The sequence below is a fragment of the Pantherophis guttatus genome, chromosome 6 (genome assembly GCF_059756535.1).
Source record: "Pantherophis guttatus breed Tessera chromosome 6, ASM5975653v1, whole genome shotgun sequence".
In the NCBI taxonomy this organism is placed as follows: domain Eukaryota; kingdom Metazoa; phylum Chordata; class Lepidosauria; order Squamata; family Colubridae; genus Pantherophis; species Pantherophis guttatus.
The window spans coordinates 38,156,074-38,179,561 of NC_142068.1; the positions used below are offsets into that span (position 1 = coordinate 38,156,074).

The 23,488-nt window shown below is 41.8% G+C and overlaps 1 protein-coding gene and 1 long non-coding RNA gene across 5 annotated transcripts in view; one reads left to right on the plus strand and one right to left on the minus strand.

Annotated features, from left to right (window-relative positions):
- Positions 1–4,253: 4,253 nt before the first annotated feature.
- LOC117678827 (uncharacterized) lies at positions 4,254–19,012 on the minus strand. The gene is made up of 3 exons (XR_004595145.3): positions 18,815–19,012; positions 7,288–7,363; positions 4,254–4,578 (listed from the first exon to the last, which is right to left on the minus strand). It is a non-coding gene; the product is annotated as an uncharacterized LOC117678827 (long non-coding RNA).
- A 46-nt stretch (positions 19,013–19,058) lies between these two features.
- SNED1 (sushi, nidogen and EGF like domains 1) overlaps positions 19,059–23,488 on the plus strand; it is a 79,139-nt gene continuing 74,709 nt past the window's right edge. For all 4 annotated transcript variants that reach the window (XM_034439509.3, XM_034439511.3, XM_087872110.1 and 1 more), the window contains exon 1: positions 19,059–19,564. In XM_034439509.3, the coding sequence (XP_034295400.1) occupies positions 19,355–19,564 (210 nt within the window). In that variant the 5' untranslated portion in view covers positions 19,059–19,354. The remainder of the gene's footprint in view (positions 19,565–23,488) is intronic.

Consider the following 23,488-nt stretch of genomic DNA (forward strand, 5'->3'; position numbering starts at 1 on the left):
TGGTATATAAAGGCACCAATGTGCCTGCACATCCTTTCTGCCAAATTTGTGCCTCCTAAATCTCATGTTCAACTTGAAATCTAGCATCTAAAAAGCTTTAAAAGCAGGAAAAGTTAGAGTAGGAGGAATACCACTAGCAGCACAGTTATTTCCACAGATGCCTCTACATTCTAGAGTACAGATTTCAAACTCGGGGTGTCACGTTATTGTCGTGACGTTTCACGATGTTTTTCCCATTCGCAGAGCTGGGGGAGGGGGTCGTGACCTGCATGTGACGCATCCATTCCACAGGCTGCCAATTTGACACCCCTCTAATCTAGAGGGATCCTATTCACTTGAGGCGTAGCTCCTTGCTTTGTTTGAGAGTATGTTCACCTACCTAGAAAAATAGGAAAGATAAACTGGAATGGTAGAGATTGGGTAGTAGAAGCATTCTAGTGAACTGGTGCTTTTTAATCTATTATATTGTCTGTGACTTCAGTTTTATGACACCATTTTATAGGATTGATTACAATATTTTCTCCTAATTCCTGAGACTCAATATAAAGCAAAAGATGTATATACCCATAAATTTAGACCTACTTCTTTGCTGCTATGAAATCCCAATTCCATTCATTGTTTATGAAATGCAGACATGCATGTGCCCATAATGTGGCTGATTTATTCATTCTTTAAGCTTGTCTAAATCAAGATTAATTTAGCCAACCTCCAAGGAGCACTTTCGGCCATCTCCCATAGATAAGACTTGAGCACTAATGATGCTTCTTTGTTATTTTATAAAATAACATAAATCATTACCTTTAATGCTAGAACACTAAGTGCCAAGCAGCAAGAGGGAGTTTGTTCTATTCCTAATTTCCACCACCTGGTTTTGACCTACAGTACGCATGGGCAAAGAGCTGGGAATCCCAGAAAATAGGTATGCATTGCTAACACAGTCAGTTCCAATGAGGGAAAGTTTCCATGGGTGAATTTAGTTAATCTGATGCTGTTCCTTCTGAGCCCTGCTGTTCTTTTTCTGCTCAGTTTCAGTTCTTTCACAGGAATCTGTTCCTTGGCCTCCATTCAGCACTGAAACAGACCTTGCAATAATTACCACAGCAGATATTTCTACTGCTTTTTCAGTATTGAATACAAGCAGCTTCAAAACAAGGTCCCTGTGGAAAAGAGCTTTATCTTCCAAACACTGAAAGATAAACATTTCCCTTGTAGCTACCAACAAACACTGTAACCTTTTGTTTTTCAACAAAATGTATCATAGCAGTTGCAATTGTGTGGATGTGTATTTTTTTTTAAAGGTGAAAAAGGATTAAAACAAATATCAGCTTTGCTAAGCCATTTCACACTCGTGTTCGATCATGACCTTCATAACAGGGGTGAAATCCAGCAGGTTCTAACAGGTTCTGGAGAACTGGTAGTGGAAATTTTGAGTAGTTCGGAGAACTGGCAAATACCACCACTGGCTGGTCCCAGAGTGGGGTGGGAATGGAGGTTTTGCAATATCCTTCCTTTGCCACGCCCACCAAGCTACGCCCACAGAACCGGTAGGAAAAAAAGTTGGATTTCACCCCTGCTTTATAGTATAGTTCATAATTCAGACTACTGGAAGTGGAGCTTTCAGAGGAATCTGATTTACTTTACATGAAAGCAAGTCCCATCAAAAAGCAACCAGAGTTACTTGATACAAATCCAACAACCGTTTGTTGAAATTAAAAAATATCTTACAGATGTGTTCCTGGAAGCATGTCCCAGTGGATTCATGGGATCTATTTTTGAGACTGTTCCTTTGAAAGCAACAGAACGGGCATACAATTATGTCCTACTTTTAATAATAAACAATGCCCACATTTCAATAGGTTTGTTTCTAGGAAAGTGTATGATTGACATGTTAGTCGTGATCAATTTAACTGACATAGTACAACTCAGCATCTTTTGTTGGGTCATGTAAAACATATTTCATGTGAACTAATCTGTCAATTTACTTGCTTGTTTTGACAAGATAAAAATGCTAGTAATTGCAGATATTATATGAAGTACTAGGGACAACTTTCTTTGCAACCACATGAGTTTCCTATAACTCTGCTTCATAAACACATTTTTTTTTTGCAAACTACAAGAAACACCTATCTCCCCTCCCATCTTTTAAAAGGGAAAACTCTTCAGGGATCTGAAAAACAGTGTATAATGACCAAGGAGCATGGCATGTAGTCATAAGAAGCATGCTATTATTTTGCCACTTTGACTCATAGAACTCACATGTCCAGAGGGGTGGGGATAAAATTATCACCTTTTTCCATGGGGTGAAGGGCTGGGATGAAATGGAATGGTTGGGCATGTTTAAAGGGACATGGGTGTATCCAGCCTCACAAATTTAAAGCAAAGTTGTAAAAGAACCAAAATGTGAGGCCACCAGATATGGGCTCTGTTACTAAAATTCACCAGTGTGATGTGCAAATATGAGGAAGGGTTACGTATAATTCACAGATTATGGATTCCGATTTCTTTGCTGACCTAAGGGAACATTGGGATACAAGCATCAACAAAATCGCTTAGCACCAGTGAGAATGATCTGATTACCTCCTCTGGCATCTTTTCCAACTTGAATATGACAGCAATTTCATGAGGTTTATAACCAAGATAAATGCAGGAAAAGAACAACATGGAGCAAACAGGAAAGGGAGCAAATACTTGTTAACTAAAGAGGCAAGGATTAAAGATTAGTTTGTTCTTTGGAAACAAAGTATGTACTTGCTTAAAGGTCCACTGTTTATTCAGCTAATTCTTGTGCAACTTTGTCAATTAGTTTATAACTTTTATTCCCCTGAGTGGTAAGCTGCATGGGTGGATCTTAATGAGCTTTTGTGTATCCTCTAAAATATGTCCCTAGATAAAGCTGGAATTAAATAGAAATAAGCCTTCCTTTATATGGCAGGATAGCCGAGTGACATACATACATACAGCTCAGCTGTGATTCAATGAGAGGAGATAGTTGCATTTGCAGGATTCAGCTGAATCTGTTCCAGAGCTGTATGAATGACAAACAACATACAATGCCACCACGGTATACAATCATATGTATAAAAAGGAAATGAGATGATCTCATACTCGTGGCACTTGTTTCCCAGGAGAGTGAAGCCACAAAGTGGAAATATTAAAACTTGCTTTTTAAGTTAACTTTCACAGCACCACATGTTGGAATGAATATATTGTTTTAATTAATTCAGTTTCCAAGACACTAATGAGAAAAATAATTGTTATATGTACAGTATGTTCTTAGCCACGAACTTCCTATATGCCCTAGAAGATTGTTTTCCAACTTCCATGGGAAGGAATCGCTTCTCAACATGTGAATTGCCAACTTAGCTGTCAAGAAGAAAAATGGTCTAGCTGGCTGTGATGCTTCCTATTAAAATGTCACAGGAAGATGGATAACCTACGTAGTTGTTTATTTGAGAAGCTATATTTGTCCTCATGATCTAATCTGTTGAGAAATGAAGATCATCTCTACACTCTAAAATACTGAGCTGCTTCACACATACCACTAAGCCATGGTTCATTTAACCAAGATTTATTGCATAAAACATACTTGGCTAGGTTTGCACATCACATTAAGCATTAACTGGTTGCTGACAAACCACACAGTCTGGGACTACATGTCTTCCGATTTATAATGATAGATAGATACATAGATAATTGTCTGTTAAGCCCATTAAGCTCTAAGATAATGATTTTCAAACTTTTCCTTCATTACCCCAAATTGGGTTTTTTTACCCAAATGTAGATAAAACACTATAAATCAATGTAAATGCCCTGATTGTGATTGGGTAATGGTTCTTATGTCATGAAAAAAAGGAAAAAAACAATTTTACTCAATTTGGGTAACTTATCCAGGTTTGGGAAGCACTGCTTTAAGGGAATCTGATTTTTTTTAAAAATCATACTACATAATATCATGGTATGTTTGGCTTGGTGAGATATAAAGTATGAAAACGACATTTTAGGATCCAGTCTGGGTCAGTCACTGGGACCAGAGATTTAGTCTTCTGAGCTTTCAGATTCGTGCTGGAGCCCATCCTCAGGGAACTTCTCTCTACTGGAATTCTCTCTACACATTTCGGTAGAGAGAAGTTCCCCAAGGATGGGCTCCAACATGAGGCCAAAAGCTCAGAAGACAAAACTTCTAGTCCTGGTGACCAACCCAGTGTCAGACTTTGATGCTATCTCAAAATAAATGAATTTCCAAACTGCCAATCTTTAAGGAAATCTTTTCTTTATTCGAGCACAGCAACCGGATCATGACTCGATGCGGACAAGACTGACCTTTTGCCCCCAATCCCTCCCTTTCCGATCCCCAATTATCTGCTTCTCATTGGCTATCTTCCAAGTCACTCTCCTGACTTCTTCTCGTCATTTCACAGGAATGCTCCCCCTCCATTTCCACGGTGACCGAGCTTCAAAGGGATTTAGCAGACAAAAGTCCAGGGCTTATCTTGTAATTGCAATTGTACAATCTTCCTTTCTATGTCAGCGGTGAGACGCTGACATCCGGCCCCTCTCCCTTCACTCTCTCCGTGAGGCCTGCGCGAGATAAACAAGTTTAGCACCCTTCCCCATCTGAGGGTGTACCCCACCCCCTCCCGGCTTGTCCGGGTGATCTGCATGGAATTTAGCTATGAGGCGGTCAGCTTGGACGTTTGTGCTCTTCACCCAGGAAGCTTCTGACAAGGGGTAACCCTTCCACTTAATTAAGTACTGGAGGCACCCTCTGTGCCACCTCGAATCGAGAACTCGCTGTACTTCATAGTGGGTCTGGCCTCCAACAATCAAGGGCCCTGGGGGAATCACGTGGCACCGGCCTTAAAGTTGACCCTACCACAGGCTTCAGGAGGCTACTGTGAAAAACGAGGTGTATCCTCCCTAGTAACCGGGGCAACTGCAATTGTACTGTGACCGGGTTGATTATTTTTACTATTGGAAATGGTCCTATCTACCTATCTATTGAACCTGTGTGTATGTGTATTGCTGTCATTAATCTTATTCTGATCTAAATGTGTTCATTGATGTAGCCAAAGGTTTAAGATTTTCCACAAGTACCCTGGAAATTACATTTTTGTAAATATCTTGATTCTTAAGAATTAAATTCACTAAATCTGAAAAGAAAAAATGGTAAGACTGGTTTAAATCTTCAGTGTAGCTCTACTCTTCTAGGGAAGATAAGATAAGATAAGATAATTTTATTTCTAAAAATGGACATTTAAACTATGACAGTTAAACTAGACACAATCAAATTGATGCTTGTCTAGCTAAAGTTCAGTGAAAATCTCATTATTGAGGAGCCTGTTAATTTGTTCAAAAATTTGGTCATCAAATAAGTATATCAAAATTAGTGGGATTATGATAATGACACAAGTCATTATGGATCTAACCTAAGTATTTCCTGGAATTCTATTTGTAAGTTATTCCTTTAGAAGGCTATGCCAGAAACCTCTAACTTAGCTAGAGGCCATGGCCAGAAATACAATGTTCATTTTAGGGGGGGGGATCATTCCTAGCTATATTCATCTTGTCCTTGACAGATGTCAAGGTTTCTAGAGCTGATATGTCTGTTTTAAATGTGGTTGTTGCCATATAAGAATTAATGAAAAGAATGTACATAAGAGTTATCAAAAAGAAAGTAAAATTCTTCTAATACAGTCTTCTAATACTGGCAACGTTGTTTTCTTTTTTCTTCTTGAAATGCTAAAAATAAGACCAGGAAATTCTTTCTAGCAATATGTATTTTAAACTACATGCCATACTCAAGTAGCTCTTTGTCTTAGCTTAAAACAAGGTCAGCATTTATCTTAAGGAAATTATTTTATCAGACAGGGTCAGAGAAGTTTCATTCTGCCTCAGAAGTAGGAAAGCCCAATAGCACTCTCAATTATAATACCAAAAAAAAACAAAGAAAAAAAATCTAAGGTCCATTTAGAATCAAAGCAGTCATTTTTATACATATTGATAATTAGAAAATTGACTAAAGATGTGAAGGTAAACAAATATTTGAAGCTTTTCTAGGTTGCAGATTTTTTTTTCTTATAATTGAAAGCAGGATTAGAGCTTTTAGATATAATATAATCCCTTTTAGTTTTATTTTCATATTATAACCAAGTCTTACATATATGTGTGTAACTTGGTAAATCTCTGCTCACTTAGAAAACCAAGTATTTGAAAGCTTGGAAAGTTAAAACGATATTCTGTCCTGCTCTCCACTCTTCTTTCTGATGTTAAATCTGTGTTCATTATTCTATAACACAAAGACAGTTCAATCTGCCCCACGCAATGCACAAGTATTGTTGGATTTTTGATGCTGTCTCATCTTGCTTCTCTTTCTGGAACTGTTTTCATGCACTGATGATGTACCTAGCCTGTTAATGAAATGTGGTACAGGAAGAAAAGCAACTTCAGAGAGCACCAAGATGGCAACAATTCAAATTTGAGCCACATATACTCTTCACTGGAGTAAGTAGGATATTGTTGTTACATGTTATCATGTTTGGAGCACAGAGCTTTGGTTTTGTGATTGACAGCAAAAGTGACAGGGACATATACTCCAGGGGTAGGTTCTATTTAACTTTACTACCAGTTCGCAACGGGAGCGCATGCATGCGCTCCTCTGTGCATGCACAGATGCTTCTACGAATGCGCAAATCATCCATTATGATGTGTGGGCAGGTGGGCGGAGCCTCCCATCGCTTTTACTACCGGTTCGCAAGAACCAGACAGAACCAGGAGCAACCCACCACTGAAATACTCCTTTCATTTCTGGATTCTGGGGATATGTACATTTTTTAGCTTTAATGTGTCCTTTAGGTCTTCATTGTATTCATAGAGCTACACAAGCATGGCTACAAGAATTAGATTATCAAACACTGAGATTTAATTGATAGGACCCAGAGAGTATCTACAAATCAAGGAATTGACCCTCTGGGCTCAGTCATTGTACTAAACTGCATTGTGGGTTATCTGATTTTACCTTAGTGAGTTGTATACATCCATTTAATGGTTTCCCATTCAGTAAAATGCAGCTTGCTACAATATTTAATTCTAAACTGCAGGACAGTGAGGGAAGACAGAAAAAAAAGCAGAAAAGTTAGAAGAAGCAGTGGGAGGAAATAATTCAAGATTGGCTGTTGAATAGCGAGTGGACTAGGAAGAGATTACCAGCAGCTTGGATGAAGAAAATATTTTACACATTTTTAAAGTGATATGTATTAAAGATCTAAGTGGCAAGGATTGAGTACTTACAATATACATTTAAATAACAGCTCTCCAGATTATCAGCCAAGGTGTTGCTAATCCTGACTCAGAATTCGGGAAGACACTGCCAAATATATTAAAAAGTAAGGTATGGAGAGAAGCTGACAAAGAAACAAAAAGCATAGATTCACATATTATACTATGATTTGTTTGGTTCTGACTTTAAATATTATGTGAATTCAACTTTTTATGTTTTCAAATTTATAGATTACTATTTCTGAATGCAGACATTTGGTTTATTCAACAAAATATAGCTAAACTACAGCAAAGCTCAATGTGTCATTGACTATATATTTGCAACATACCTTTGAAACTTCATATTTTCCTTCAACCCCTCAACTATCTTCTTTTTGCCATTGTCCTATTCATAAGATACACTGAACCATAAACTAGCTCACCAGTTATTAATCTAAATGTTGTGGAAACTCAGACTGTGTAATTACTTTATAGTTCATGCAATAAACAGAAATTTGAGTTAAGTAAATAACAGTTATCTATGGTTGGTGTGTTTAATAGCTGAGATAGCGGAATCTGCATTCTTCTGAGTATAAATTGGAATGCAAAATCAGACAGCCCATTGGACATTGTAATCCTTTCTTTTGAAAGTAGAAGTAGACAAGCTATGGACTCCAAGGGCCACATGTATTGCTGATTTGAAAGGCACAATTATGCACTTATTTACATATATACAACATTCATTCAACAGAAAGTCACATATAGTAGTAATCTTGTTCTTCCCAGCAATCCTATGATAGATCACTGCTTTCACACATCCATTTGCTTCAAGACCACTGGTTTCCTGGTATCACTAGTAGTCAAACACAATAGCTTCTTCCTCTCAGTCCAGGTGATGAGACTGATAAAGTGAATGACAAGGAATTGCAGATGGATGCAAGAAGTCATTGCATAAGTGAACAGAGTCAGATTCACCAAGCAAGTAAATCAGGAAATGTATTGGAGATATTTGATAAAGGAGATCAAACTAATTGTCTTCAAAGACAAGTTAAAAAGAATAAATGAAAACTTTCCATTGGTAGGTCTGCCATATTGACATGTGGCAAACACTAGTGATGCAAGAGCAATGCCAGTAGAAGCAGAAGATACTGGTAGACTCATACTGTATTTGTGGGTAAATTTGAAAAGAAAAAAGTGAGTGTGATCCACAATGGGACTGAGGTCAGAGGGGACTTCCACATAGGAAAGTTGGACAAACAGACAATGCTCATCCTCTAGTTATTAGGGAGGAATGTTGAATTCTCATAAGCAGATTTGGAACAGATGATATAGACCAGGGGTGTCGAACTAGATTTCATTGAGGGCCGGCCGCATTAGGGTTGTGTTTGCCCTCGGGGGGGGAGGGCATGGCCAGGGTGGGCATGGCCAGCTCAACATCACTCATTGAAGCTCCATTTTCAGCGGCGACAGCCTCCTGCAGCCCTCGGCCAGTGAAAACGGACCTCAGGATGCGGCCTCCCAGAGCTCATTTTTCACTGGTAGAGAGTTGCAGGAGGCCGTCACAGCCAAAAACGGAGCCCAGGCGGCCCTACCAAGCTCTGTTTTTACTGGCAGAGGCACCGTGGGCCAGATCTGTTTCCAGGGTGGTCCCGAGGGCCAGATCTAAGCACCCTGTGGGCTGCATCCAGCCCGCTGGTCTTGAGTTTGGCACCCCTGATATAGACAGACTAAAGGAAATCTGCATATCTCATCTGCATTCTGGCACCATAAGAATGGTGCCGGAATTGAAAGAGCTATTCTACAAGAAACTTTACAACTGGAATATGACAAGGTAGAATAAAGCAAAACTTGACATTTCAAAATGGAAATGTTGCTCTTTTACAAATGGAACTTGAGCTTGTTAAGAAGTTCTAGGAGGGGTATGTGGCTATCTTATTCTTATACTCTTGACAAATAAACAATATATTGTTTATTATATTTGGGGTGGTCTATCAAGCATGCAACTTCAAGAGGGAAGGGGATGCCTGCCTAGCCAGCCCACTTAGCCAAGTCAATTTATGGCCATATATAAAATACAGAAAGAGAAACAAGGGAAATTAAATTGGATGTATGAGAATAAACAGATGGAAGGAGCTGGACCACTTTAAATCAGATAATTACCTCATACACTAATTCAGAGCACGAGATCAGGAGCTGGAGCAAAAATGATATTGTTAAATGTATGTTCAGTTATAACTAGTAAATTACAGAATCATATCAATTAGAATTAATAGTTATTCAATTAACACCAGTGTTATGCAAGACTATCCAGCAAATCATACAGTAGATGCAGTTATAGACACTGATAAACTTTATGGAAATTATATTCAACATCAACAAAGGATATAGTTCGTCTAATGGATGAATGGGATACTAGCACTGAAAAAAACAAAGGAATCCAGATTGCAGGAAAATTTGGATTAGGTAAAAATGCAGGTGATAAATTAATAGAATTATTAACTTAGTATAAATTTAAATGTAGATTCTATAAATGTAGACTGTAGAAACTGGAATAATCAGATGCACAACATCAGAATAGACTGAAAAATAGCTTCTATCTCAGGATAGTAACCATATTGAATTCTTCTGTATAGTGCAATATTAATGCAATATTAGGGGTTTTCAATTCAATTGCACAGAATGTGAAGGATGTGTGTTTGTCTTTTATTTTTAGAGTTATAATCAGTGGTGGGTTTCAAATTTTTTTACTACCAGTTCTGTGGGCGTGGCTTGCTTGGTGGGCATGACTGAGTAGAAATGGCCAACTTGACATCACTCACGGCCACGGCTACTCAGTCACATGACTATCCCACCTAGCCACATCCATAGAAAAAGGAAGGAAATTTTTTTGAATTTCTATCTATCTACTTATTTTCTGCCCAGGCATGGCCTAATCTATCAAAGGCCTCCTCTTGCATGCTGCCCCATCCTCCCTTCGCCAGTTGCACGCGTCGCCCCGTTTCCCCTCCTTCAGCAGCCCCGGCCTTAGCCCCGCTTCCTTCCCAACCACCACCTCTTTTTTCAGGCTGCTTACCTTCCTCCTGCGGTGGCTGGTGCAGAGTCCGGAAGGCAAGGTGACCTCCAGTAGTTTTTGGCAGCCTGCGGCCAGCCATGCCTCTTTGACAGCTGCTTCCCGGCAGTGGTGGCAAATGGCTGCAGGCTGCCGAAAACTACCGGAGGTTGCCGAAAAAGCTGCTGCCATTGCCGCCCTGTTCTTCATGCCGGCCGTGCATGTGTATCCATTGCCTGCTGTGTCGCGCTTGGACTGATGTAGCAGGCAATGGGATGTGTCAGTCCGAGCATGACACAGCAGGCAATGGGATGTGATGGCAGTGGTTTTTTCGGTGATCTCTGGTAGTTTTCAGCACCTGCGGCCAGCCGCTGCAGCTGCAAAGCAGCTGTCAAAGAGGTGGCGGCTGGGAGGCTTTTTCTTTTTCGATGCAACTGCAAGAAGCCCCCCAGCCACCGCCTCTTTGCCAACCGCTTCCCGGCAGGCAGGCAGGTGGGCGGGGAAAGCGAGCGGCGACCGGGCTACCGGTTTGGGAGCGTGGCCAGCCAGCGGTCACTACCACTTCAGCAATCCAGGCCAAATTACCGTTACTGGTTCGCCCGAATGGATGCGAATTGGTAGAAACCCACCACTGGTTATAATGTACACTGAAGATGGCATCGAAGTTCATTGTACGAGGTGCAATGACAATAAAGTAAACTAAAAAAAAAAAAAGAATAAAATAGGAAACAGAAAATGGGGAACTGCAATTAATCAAGGCACTTCTAGATATAGATTGTGGAAAAGGCCATAAATAACCTGTACCAAATATACAAATTATCCTTAGATCCCAAAAGTGCTTTTCTAAAAGGTAACTGAACTTTCTTGGTTCTTTCCTTGAAAACTTTTCGTTTTTACTTTCATCCAAGAAGCTTCTTCAGTTCTCAGAACTTCTGAGGAACTGACCCTAAGAATCATTCTTCCAAATCAGGCATTGATCCTTTGGAAATGGAAAAACAGACACTATGGGATAGAATGCAGAACGATGGATATCTGAAGGGCAGTGGGGGGAGATACATGACCCTACAAGAAAGCAAAGAGGAAAAAAATGACTTTCTCTTAGAAGGAATTAAAGCTGACCAAACCAACTGGTTGGTAAAGAACAAAAGTTTTAAAAAGTAGCAGAACAAGCTACAAGAGTGCCTCTTCTTGCAAAGAACAACTACAATACTATCAATGAACTTTGAAGATCTAGGAAGGGAGTTTTGCTCGTCGGTGTTCCTTCCCCATTCACAGTACTGTAATTATTTGGAGGAAAAAATAAACTTCTCAGAGAGGATGAAATTTAACAGACACACGTGGAAAGTTCATTACTTAGAAAACTGAAATTAAACAACAGCTTTAGGATGAGAAATACCTGACAAGGGTTTTGTTTTGGTTTTTTTTCTTTGAGGACAGAAGTGCACATTATCCTCAACCTACCCCCAGACCACCACGAAGGCAACCTCCCTTTGTCTTTCCTTACTTCTTCATCTTACAAATAGTTGTTCCAACTGTTGCTGGCAAAGTCTGCTGTGTGTTCTATCTGCTATACTTCATCGTAGGCAAATGTTTCCAATTGGCTACCGTGCAACAGTTGCAGAATGTCCACTTCCTTTTGATCACGGGTCACTGTCTTCCACGGCCATTTTGTCCCTGGCTATTGACTGTTTTCTATTTATTGCTCACAGTGCACCTTTGCCTTTTATTTTTATTTTTTTTTAATTGGTGGACTTGTAAAATAGAGAAGCTGGGATTTTTGCTTGCTTCATTAACCTACTGTTGGACATTTTAACATTTAAAAATTCCAAAGCATTAAACACTGGTGGCGCAGTGGTTAGAATGCAATATGGCAGGCTAACTCTGCCCACAGCCTGGAGTTTGATCCTGATGGAGCTCAAATACGACTCAGCCTTCCATCCTTCCAAGGTCGGTAAAATGAGGACCTAAATTGTTGGCGGCAATATGCTGACATTGTAAACTGTTCCGAGAGTGCTGTAAAGCAGTATGGGGCTGTATATAAGTCTAAGTGCTATTGCTATTGTCAAAACAAATACAAGGGAGAATCAACAGCAAGCAGGTTTATTCAAAAGATCTCTAAATGGCAACCATATGCCTGCAAAGCCTTGAAGCTGTAGGTCACTGGCTCCTATCTATATGCAAAAGTGCTTACCAATCATTAAGACAACCAAAGGACCAGTGTACCACTTAACTTTGTAGAACATACACATTCCAGTGAAATGAATCTTCCTTCCTTCACAAGAGTTCTGCCAGTTCCCCCAATTGTAACAGGGCTGTGATGCTATCCTGACACTTGACAAGGCATGGCCTGATAAAAATGTTGATTGCATGTTTGAACCTCTTGAAGCAATTGATTTTTCCCTGTCAGTGTGAAAGTGCAGTTACTTCTTTTATCCACCACATTTGAAATTTGGAACTCTTTTTCTCTCACCTTTCCCCAAGGCTTACACTTTGATTTTAATTTCTCAGGCTTCATGCTAGGAAGCAATCAATTATTCACATAGCCAACATTCCTGCTCTGACAAACTGGAGACGAATATGAATCACCAGTGTAATATGGTTTTTTTTAAAAAAGGCAAATGTAATTTTAGGCTGCATCAACTGAAGCATGGATCCCAGTAATAGTTCTGCACTGGTCAGCTCCTGCCTCAAATATTGTGATTACCTGTGTGGATTATACTGAACATTAAGAAAAAAATCAGACGAACTAGAACAGACATGGAAATTGTAATGAGATGATCAGAGGGAGAGATAGGAATTATGTCCTATTCAATGTGGTGAAAGAAATTGGGCATGTGTAAGAGGGAATATGAAAATACACTTCAAATATCTGAAAGAATGTCAAACAGAAAAAAGGTCAGGTCTTCTTTATCATTATATAAGACATGGAATAATTGCTTAAAGTAAAAATGCTCATTCGTATAAGGTATGGAATAACTAATTTAAGGCAGATTCCCATTAGTAATACTGAAAAAAAGCAAAAAAATCACTTCCCTACAGGAAATGTACTTCAACCATAGAATCACTCACTGTGACAGGTGATGGACACCACTTTAATAGCTATGTTCAAGCAGAACTTCTCTGTCAAAAATGCTTTGATTAGATTCCTGCACCAAGCAGAGTTGGGCTCAAAACATAAATGGCTCCTTCCAATCTTATGATTCTAAATGCAAATCTCAGGCTAGTATGGCCCATGACCAGCAATCTGACATCCTTCTCAAGATATACAACAATTATGATTTCAGGGGAATGCAAAGAGTATGGAACTGAACTTGGGTGGAACAACTGATCCCAAAAATAAACTTTGAGGGAGTATTTCTTTCCTTAAATAATATAGATTAAGAAATGCACACAGTCACACTTTTCATAAGCTTTCCATTGGGATATCTGCCTAAGAAGCCAAGGGTTGACGGTAAAGTACCATGTTGATCCTGAAAATGCCCCCCACACACACACACATCAATGAACATGGCTACATTACAAGACACAAAAATGGGGTTTGAAAAATAGAACAGCCACAAAACTTAGCTAAAATAGAAACACTTGTCTAGTACTCTCTCAGATTTGGTTAGTTGCAAAAGCCATTAAGAGATTTCAACATGTAGCACTTCCAACAAGCACCTTGAATTTCGCTGTCCTTTTTATTCACACCACCATTCATAAGATCTTTAATAGCAATATTACTTCTCTATAGAAGAATTCAAGTGAGGATGCTTTGATATGTGAAGGTAAAGTAATACTTAATTTTAGAATCTGTGTTTGCATTGATTCTGCAGATTCTGAGCTCAGTTAACTGAACTAACCAGCCTGTCTTTTTGTAACACTACAATCATAAACTCACACTCAGTGGTGGGATTCAGCCAGTTTGCACCACTTCGGGAGAACCAGTAGTTAACTTTCTGAGCAGTTTAATGAACTGGTTGTTGGAAGAAATAATTAGGGCAGAGAACTGGTTGTTAAATTATTTGAATCTCACCACTGACCACACTGCAATCTAATATTTAGTGCCAGTTAGTGTAGTGGTTAAGATTTCGGTGCCCATTTAATGTAGTGATTAAAGTTCTGGCCAGGATATTCTGAGATATAATCGTGCCTTAGGTATGAAAGCCAGCTCGGTGATATTGGGCCAGTCACTCTTTCTCCACCCAGGTTCTTGTGGGGAAAATAGGAGGAGAAAGGAGTCTTAGGTATATTTGCCACCTTATTTAAAAAGTGATAAAAGTGGGATAAAAGAATCTGAAGAATCTAAAAAATAAAATGTCTTTTACAGTTGCAGGGCATGCTTCCCTGTTATTAATACAACCATGTTTTATTCACTTCTATATGCTATTTTATAACAGCAAATAACAATATTATTATTTATTATTTATTTAATTTGTATACCGCCCTACTCCCGAAGGACTCAGGGCGGTGAACAGCCAAGCAATAAGATACATAAATACAAAAATTTTAAAAACCAGTTAAAATCGAATTAAATCATTTTTTGGCCCAGACAAATTAAAACACCCCAATAATTTAAGAACAGATTTAAAATTTATGTATTAAAAGAGGGAGGAGATTAGGCCAAGCCTGCTTGATGGAATAAAAGAGTCTTCACAGCGCGGCGGAAGGTGCGCAGATCCGGGATCCTCCGTATCTCTGGGGGGAGCTCATTCCAGACGGTAGGTGCCCCCACAGAAAAGGCTCTCCCCCTAGGGGTCGCCAGCCGACATTGTTTGGCTGACGGCACCCGGAGGAGTCCCTCTCTATGAGAGCGTACTGGCCGGTGGGAGGCTATTGGTGGTAGTAGGCGGTCCCGTAAATAACCAGGTCCTAAGCCATGGAGCGCTTTAAAGGTGGTAACCAAAACCTTGAAGCGCACCCGGAAGACCACCGGGAGCCAGTGCAGCTCGCGCAGGAGAGGTGTCACATGGGAGCGCCATGACGCTCCCATTACCACCCGCGCGGCCGCACTCTGCGCCAGTTGGAGCCTCCGGGTGCTCCTCAAGGGGAGCCCCATGTAGAGAGCATTACAATCGTCCAGGCGGGAGGTGATGAGGGCATGAGTGACTGTGCGTAACGAGTCCCGATCCAGAAAGGGACGCAACTGACGAATCAGGCGAACCTGATAAAAAATCCTCCCGGTCACGGCCGTCAAGTGCTCTTCTAAAGACAGCCGTGAATCCAGGAGGACGCCCAAGTTGCGAGCCCTCTCCGTGGGGGCCAGTGATTCGCCCCCAATAGTCAGAGATGGCGTCAACTGACTATACCGGGATGTCGGAAACCACAGCCACTCGGTCTTGGATGGGTTGAGCCTGAGCCTGTTCCTCCCCATCCAGATCCGTACGGCCTCCAGGCACCGGGACATCACTTCAAGGGCATCGTTGGGGTGATCCGGGGTGGAGATGTACAGCTGGGTGTCATCAGCGTACTGATGGTACTCCACCCCGAAACCACGGATGATCTCGCCCAGCGGCTTCACATAAATGTTGAACAGGAGAGGCGAGAGAACCGACCCTTGCGGCACCCCACATATGAGGGGCCTCGGGGTCGACCTCTGTCCCCCTGTCAACACAGACTGCGACCGGTCAGAGAGAAAGGAGGAGAACCACCGTAACACAGTGCCTCCCACTCCTAACTCTTCCAACCGGTGCAGCATGATACCATGGTCGATGGTATCAAAAGCCGCTGAGAGATCTAACAGGACCAGGACAGAGGAGCACCCCCTGTCCCGAGCCCTCCAGAGATCATCAACCAACGCGACCAATGCCGTTTCCGTGCTGTACCCGGGCCTGAAACCCGACTGGAACGGATCCAGATACGTTGTTTCATCCAGGTGCTGGGGGAGCTGTTTCGCGACCACACTCTCAACAACCTTCGCCACAAAACGAAGGTTGGAGACCGGACGATAATTTACCAACATTGCCGGGTCCAGGGATGGCTTCTTGAGGAGAGGCCTCACCACCGCCTCTTTCAAGGCGGCAGGAAAGACACCCTCACCCAACGAAGCATTTATAATCCCCTGGAACCAGCCTCATGTCACCTCCCGAGAAGCCAGCACTAACCAGGAGGGACACGGGTCCAATAAACAAGTGGTCGCGTTCAGTCTACCCAGAATCCTGTCCACATCCTCAGGGGTCACAGGATCAAACTCATCCCAGATAACATTCTCAAGACCTGCCCCTGTCCCTCCTCCTGAGACTACCCAGTCGGAGTCCAGATCTTCCCGAATCTGAGTGATTTTGTCATACAGATATTGAACAAAATCCTCGGCTCTACCCTCCAAGGGGTCCTCCCGCGCTTCCTGGTGGAGCAGGGAGCGGGTCACCCTGAACAGGGCGGCTGGGCGATTATCTGATGACGCAATAAGAGCAGCAAAATAGCTACATTTCGCTGCTTTTATCGCCACTAGGTAAGTCCTAATATGAGATCTTACCAGTGTCCGGTCCGATTCGGAACGGCTGGCCCTCCAACTGCTCTCTAGGCGTCTTTTCCGGCGCTTCAACTCCCTCAGCTCCTCAGTAAACCAAGGAGCTAAATGAGATCGGCGCCGGGTCAGAGGCCGCAAAGGCACGACCCGGTCCAGAGCTCCAGCGGCCGCCCTATCCCAGGCGGCCACTAGGTCTCCAGTCGGGGCGTGTGCCAGAGCCTCAGGGAATGGCCCAAGCTCCATCTGGAACCTGTCAGGTTCCATCAGGCGCCTGGGGCGGAACCATCTTACCGGCTCCGCCTCCCTGCGGCGGGGTGTAGCGGTTCGAAGGTCGAGACGAAGGAGAGAGTGATCCGACCATGACAAGGGCTCGGTGACTATATCCCCTATCTCAAGATCACTCAACCACTGTCCAGAGACAAAAACCAGATCCAGCGTGTTTCCCCCCGTGTGTGTAGGGCCATGAATTAACTGGGTCAGGTCCATAGCTGTCATGGAAGCCATGAACTCCCGAGCCACCTCAGACGCCTCGCCCACGGACGGTAGGTTGAAATCCCCCATGACCATAAGCCTGGGGGTATCAACCGCCACCGCGGCGATGACGTTGAGTAGCTCGGGCAGGGCTGCTGCCACGTGGCAGGGAGCCAGGTACGTGATCAGCAAACCCATCTGAACCCCATGGCCCCATCTCACGAGGAGGGATTCACAGCCGGTCGTCTGAGGGACAGTGGCCTCCCTCGGTTTCAGACCTTCCTTAATGATAACCGCTACCCCCCCGCCCCTCCCCTGTGACCTTGGCTGATGGAAGGCAAGGAAACCTGGTGGGCACATTTCAATGAGGGGCACCCCCCCCTCATGGCCCAACCAGGTCTCCGTAACACCTGCCAGGTCCGCACCCCCCTCCTGAATAAGATCACAAATGAGGGGGGCTTTATTTACTACGGACCATAGGCTAACTTGTACTTGACATGCTTGCCAATTTAGACTAAAGCGGCTTAGATTTAAATTTTCTCAATTATTATGCACCCTTAGTCGTGATGGGTCGGATATGACTTAGCAACTAACAACAACAACAATAACAAATCATGGTTAACTTTATCATGGTTAACAATTCAATTTTCATAGCTTCCATGATACTCTGAACTATAAAAGTAATTACACAAGCTGAGTTTGCACAACTTGCTAGACTAAAACTTGTGGTCTGGATAATAGTGTAGTGGCTTTTGCATGTCCACCTATGATACCAGTAAACTGCAGGTTAGTCTTAGAATGGTTTTACATCTTGAAACACTAGAATCTGTAGCTGGGGCTAAGGCCAAGAAGACACTGGCTTGGGGATCCAAAGTTTAGGGGATGCCCAACATTACCCCTCCTCCCAAATTGCTCTCAAAATACAAACTTTCACATCATCAGGAGATGACGCCATCAGTCACTGTAGCTAAAGGCACTATATACCCTTGATTCAGCATTGATTTGAAAGATCCAGAAAATAGCAATAAAGTGAAGAAAATGAGTGAGTGTCATCTTTTGCTGGAAAGAAGAATGTTCTTTTATAGTTGATTCTGGGAATAGAATAAAATATTTTTTACATACACCTTTGCTTCAGTTAGATCATTGTTGTCAATGATTGGGAGACACAGACTCTGTGAGGTTTTAACCATCACTTCCATAAAAATGGAATCTGGAAGCTTTTCCATGCAAGAAGCAGTGAGAAGTAGAATTGGAGTCTGGTAGAAAAAAGTTCTCAATACTCTCGCCCCCCCTCCCCACCGCCAGTCTTAATAATGGGTATTTTAGGCCATAGTGCCTGATTTCTGAGCACAAGGAGCTCCTATGGCCAAAAGACAGTGCAGTAATGTTGTCTTTAAGCAGTCTGGATTCATCTGCGATTATAAATGACAAAGCAAATTGCTTCAAAGTGCTTATCCAGTTTATGGTTCGGTGTAGCCCAGAAACCTTGCTTTTGTATCCTCCAAGCCAGGCTTAAAGCATAAAACCAGTTTGGTGTTTTGGAGCAATAACTTTAAAAGGATGCCAAATGCTAACCCACCCTTGTGACTTACTAAAGGAGGAAAAAATGCGAAGTGGCATGCGGTCCCATCCTTCTTTAGGAAACTCACTGGGCACGGCCGCTTAAGAATGCAACTCGGTGCGCCTGGGAACTAACTTGCCTGCCTGCCACGCATCCTGCCGCCGCCGCTGCTCCGGCGAGTCCAAGCCTTAACTGTCCCCGACGGATCTTCTTAGCGCTTTAAGAGAAGGCTGATCCTTCGAACTCCGCCCCTAAGTTCCCGGGACGCCTCCGTCAGATCCCATCCCGATTGGCTGACTAGGATATGAATATGTATGTCCTGACCTGTGTGAATGAGGCGCTGTGCCCTCCCTCGCCGCCGCACAGAGAGGCTTAGGGAGCGTGCGGGACTTTGCTGAGCAATCGCTCTTCTGGTCGCTCGCGGCTCTGGAGCCGGCGTGGTCCTGTTGCCACAGAGCCCCGGGAGCTCCTTGCTTCTTCGCTGCCGCTGCCAGCCTCTTCCTCCTGCCAGGCACGCTGCTTCTCAGCCGGCCCCGTCTCCGCGGTCCTCCTTGCGACGCCTGCCGAAGAGATGCGGGGCCTCTCCGGATGGATGGTGCTGCTGGTGCTCGGCAGCTGGTTCCGTCTGCGAGCAAAGGGCGCCGTGCCGCTGCCTGGCTTTTATCCCTTCGGGCCGGCGCAGGGGGACGCGGCCACCCCTCAGCAAGACGACGGCGGGTCTGGGCTCCAGCCCATCGCCGTCAAGTTCCCCTTCTTCGGTGCGACTCACACAGCGCTCTACGTGAGTAGTCGTCCCGTCGGGGCTGAGGAAAGTGCGGGCACCGCACTTGCTCATCTCTGCCGTTCCTTAATGAGAAGTCGAATGTCCCAAAGGTGCCTTTTTTTTCAAGAGGCAACTGGACTTTCTGGTTTTTCCTTTGAAGACGTTTCGCTTCTCATCCAAGAAGCTTCTTCAGCTCTGAAAGTCCACTTGCCTCTTGCAAAAGCACCTTTGGGACAACCATGAGCTGGATGACTGAGAATCTCCATAGCCGAGAAGTAGTATGCTTAGTGTGGAGTAATAATGCATCAGCCCTAGCCCCTTTCTATAAAACATAATTTAGTTCTGAATATTTGTTAACTGCCATGCTTGCCATTGGGAATTTCCTCCCCATGATGTGCCTGCCAATTAAGTTGTACTGCTATGTCAGATGTTTGCTTTTTTGCTTCCTGCTCCAGGATGCTGTGTCTTCAAAGCATTGGGTACCGATCCTAAGTGTCTTACCCAAGCACAATGGATCTTACCCTTAATTGTAGTGCTTGGGACCCCAGCCTTTGAACCATTTGAACTAGTCCCAAAGGAAACTCAGATCTTAATTGACTTCCTAAAGATTAGAGCTTGAGGCTGATAATAAAAGTTTAAGTATCTTGTTTAAAACTTCCGCATAGTCCTCTTCTCCCCACATCCTCAAAGAGGATGCTAGAAAGACAATGGGGTGTTATGAAAGACTACATACCAATCTTCCCTGGACTGCTGATTAATGATCACGGAAGATGTAATATAACACATTAGAAAAAAAAAACAAGTTAGGAAAGCTACTGAATTCACACAGAATCACCCATATTAACAGCCAGTGTTTTGATTGCTCAGCCTGGCTAGGTGGTGACACACAGCTGAACTTGGGTGATCTTAAAAAATTGAGTGGGGCCAACTCTGTTAGAATTTGTATGGGAGATCATTAGGGGAATCTCAGGGCCAAAAGTTGAACTGGAATTTTTTTTTTGTTTAAAAAAAATCCAGGGAAAAAGACAGTGGCAAATCACTTCTGTAATGATATTAAGATAATTACACAGATGTATCCATGTGTCCAGTACTCAAATTTGACTTGAGAGAGATTTTGCATTTACTGGATGATTAGGATAGAGAGATTGTTCCACTTACTATGATTGTCACTTAATATGACAACTTGCATGCAAGATAGTCAACTGTTATAATAAATTGTTCATAGTAAGAAAGTGAATATATAAGAAAGCAGTAAGAAAAGCCATCAATGGTTTGCAGGAGAGATGAGACAAAAAGGAGATCCTGGCTTCAAGTCCCAGTTTGTATTGAACAGTGCTAATCCTAGAGGGCAATAGGTTTTGTTTTAATGTAACTTATTTAAGTATTCCAATTTGAAAGACTACTCTTTGAATAATGTCATTTTTGGTGTTCTAGATTAAAAAAATAACACATGAAGGTTCTTTGCTCCTGATTGAAGTCACTGCTCCAGATCTAGTTTGACTATTAAAACAATTTCCTGGAATCTGCTTTTTCCTTTTCTCTTATGGGTGTTTTCCAATCAGAGGACAAACCAAAAGGGTTAAAATTTAGGAGTTGTAAATTAAAAAAACCTGCTCCCTTTCAGTTATTTTGGAAAGCATCTGTAATCAGCTGAGATGTTATAGTTGGAGCTGGTAAGAGTTGTGCTCCAAAACATGTACAGGACAACCAGCTTGGCCAAGATAAGACAAGATGATGCTATAAAATCACTAAGGAGTTGTTTAGCTTTGTTTTTTAAGAGAAAACAAAAGAGGCAACATATTTGTCTTCTTGGCATCATACATATTGTATTTCTCATGTTGTAACAGCTTTTCAACTGTCCAGTAATTGTGGAAATTAAACTAGAATTCCTTCTCTTCTCATACCCCAAAGCAGATTTGCAGAATAAATATACTACTGAGTGCTTTGTAAATAATATGGTTAACAACTGGAGGTTGTGCAATCAACAAAAATCAGTATTAATCATAGCTAACCAAATAGTTGGCATAGCTTGGTGTTTAGGTTGATTTTCACAAATTGGTGTTCTTCAAATGTACTGGAATCTTGCTGGTTGAGATTTGTAGCTCCTATACAAATGGAAATTTATTGTATTTTAAACGTTGAGATTATTAGGAATACAGTGTGAATTAATGAATCCTTCAAACTAAGCTTGTTTTCCAAACCATTTAGCACTAATCATCATCAGATGGAAAAGCTATGATAGTTTATGATCTAACCTAGCTTTCTGGTAGCAGCAACAATACTATGGTTTGTATAGTGCTTTTCAAATTCAAATTCAAAAAATTTCACAAACAGCCCAGAAGGTGATGTTCATAATTTTTCCTGAGAAAGGCACACTTGGCCATGCTCCCAAAAGCAATTAGTAGGTCAAGGACTGAAATTGAATTTGATTCTACTCCTTTAAAATATAAATAAATTGTAATAGTATATAATTAGTAGAATTGTTTTTCAGTCAGATACTAATAATTTTTGCCTTTTTTTAAAAAAGTATGTGTTTCAATGCACCTTCTGGGAACTGGAGGAGCTGTTTTTAAGGCTGTATGTTACCTGGTGCACAATCTAATCATAATATTATACAGCATACAGTGTGGCAGTATTATTATTCCCATAATACAGATTTGGAGCAATAAACTGGAGGAGAGGGGGAAGAAGAAACAGTGTTTGGTAAGATTATCAGCAGGTTGAGATTATCAGCAGTTTGAGATTATCAACAGGATGAGACAGGGGACTCCTAGCTTTTTATCTATCTCCTGTCATCTTTCTCCAGGAAAATAGGCATTCAGTTCCAATGCTTTAGATAACTGTACCTAAAGAACTTCACAAAAATAATGTTTTGTGATTCCTGTACAGTAGTCTCCTTTTCCCTTCATTATTCCTCACCTTACATTGTTGAAAGACAGACCACATAATCAGAAGCTATTTGAGGTTTATGGAAGGATGGAGGGAAAAGAAAATGATTCTTTCATAAGTATCCTTTAATGTAACTTATCCTAGGATCAATATCTCCAGCAGCCATTGTTTCTCAGGCTTCAAATTTAAATAGAAGGCTGGACTTGGCCTCTACAATCTCCCTGAAAACGCTTAAAGGATAGGGGATCCCCACCCCCATTCCATAACAACTCCAATCTCCAATGTTAGAAATGAATAGCTTTATCTGCCTGCTAAGATTTTTGTCTCTGCCTTTTTTTGTTGTAAAGTCACTTATATTATTCCAAAACCATCTGGATTTACTTGGGGACAGTCAAACAGTCTAATTTAATTTAAGGCATCAAAGCTGTAACAGGATGTTGAGAATCGGAGTGTCTTTGCTGTATTAGGCAATTACACTCTGCAGCCAAGGAGGCATAATGGCCTAAATATTTTGGGTTCAAGGAAAAGCATAACATAGTCTTTCCAAATTCTTCTGCTACCCAGATTCATGGGCTGATGTAACTTGAGATTCTGTAAATTTGGAGATGATTTGCACTCCAGTATGATGCTTTAAAATTGTCACTTTCTCTGCTTTTCCTCATTGAAACCGATTCCAATAGTGCTTATAAGACTTCAGTTTTTAGGAGCTTCTATCCTCTTTGAGCTCCTTTTCCCACTAGTTTCTTCTGCCATGGAATGCTACTTATCATTGCTCTGGGAATATTAGAATTTAGTTCCTTGAAGTTTAAGATGTTTTCTACTGAACTTAATATTCTTTAACTTTAAGAACTCTACATTGCATGATCATGTCTACCAATGTGCCTGCTATTCCACCTCCTAAAGGATAGTTAATCTTATTGTCTTCCTCCATTCCCTCACTGTTTTCTTTTACCTGCCCATGATAGGAAATAGGAAATTCTTTTGTGGTGCTGATCAAGCAAAAGTTAATTTCCTGGACAAAATAATGAATGTTAACATTACTTCTGCTGAATT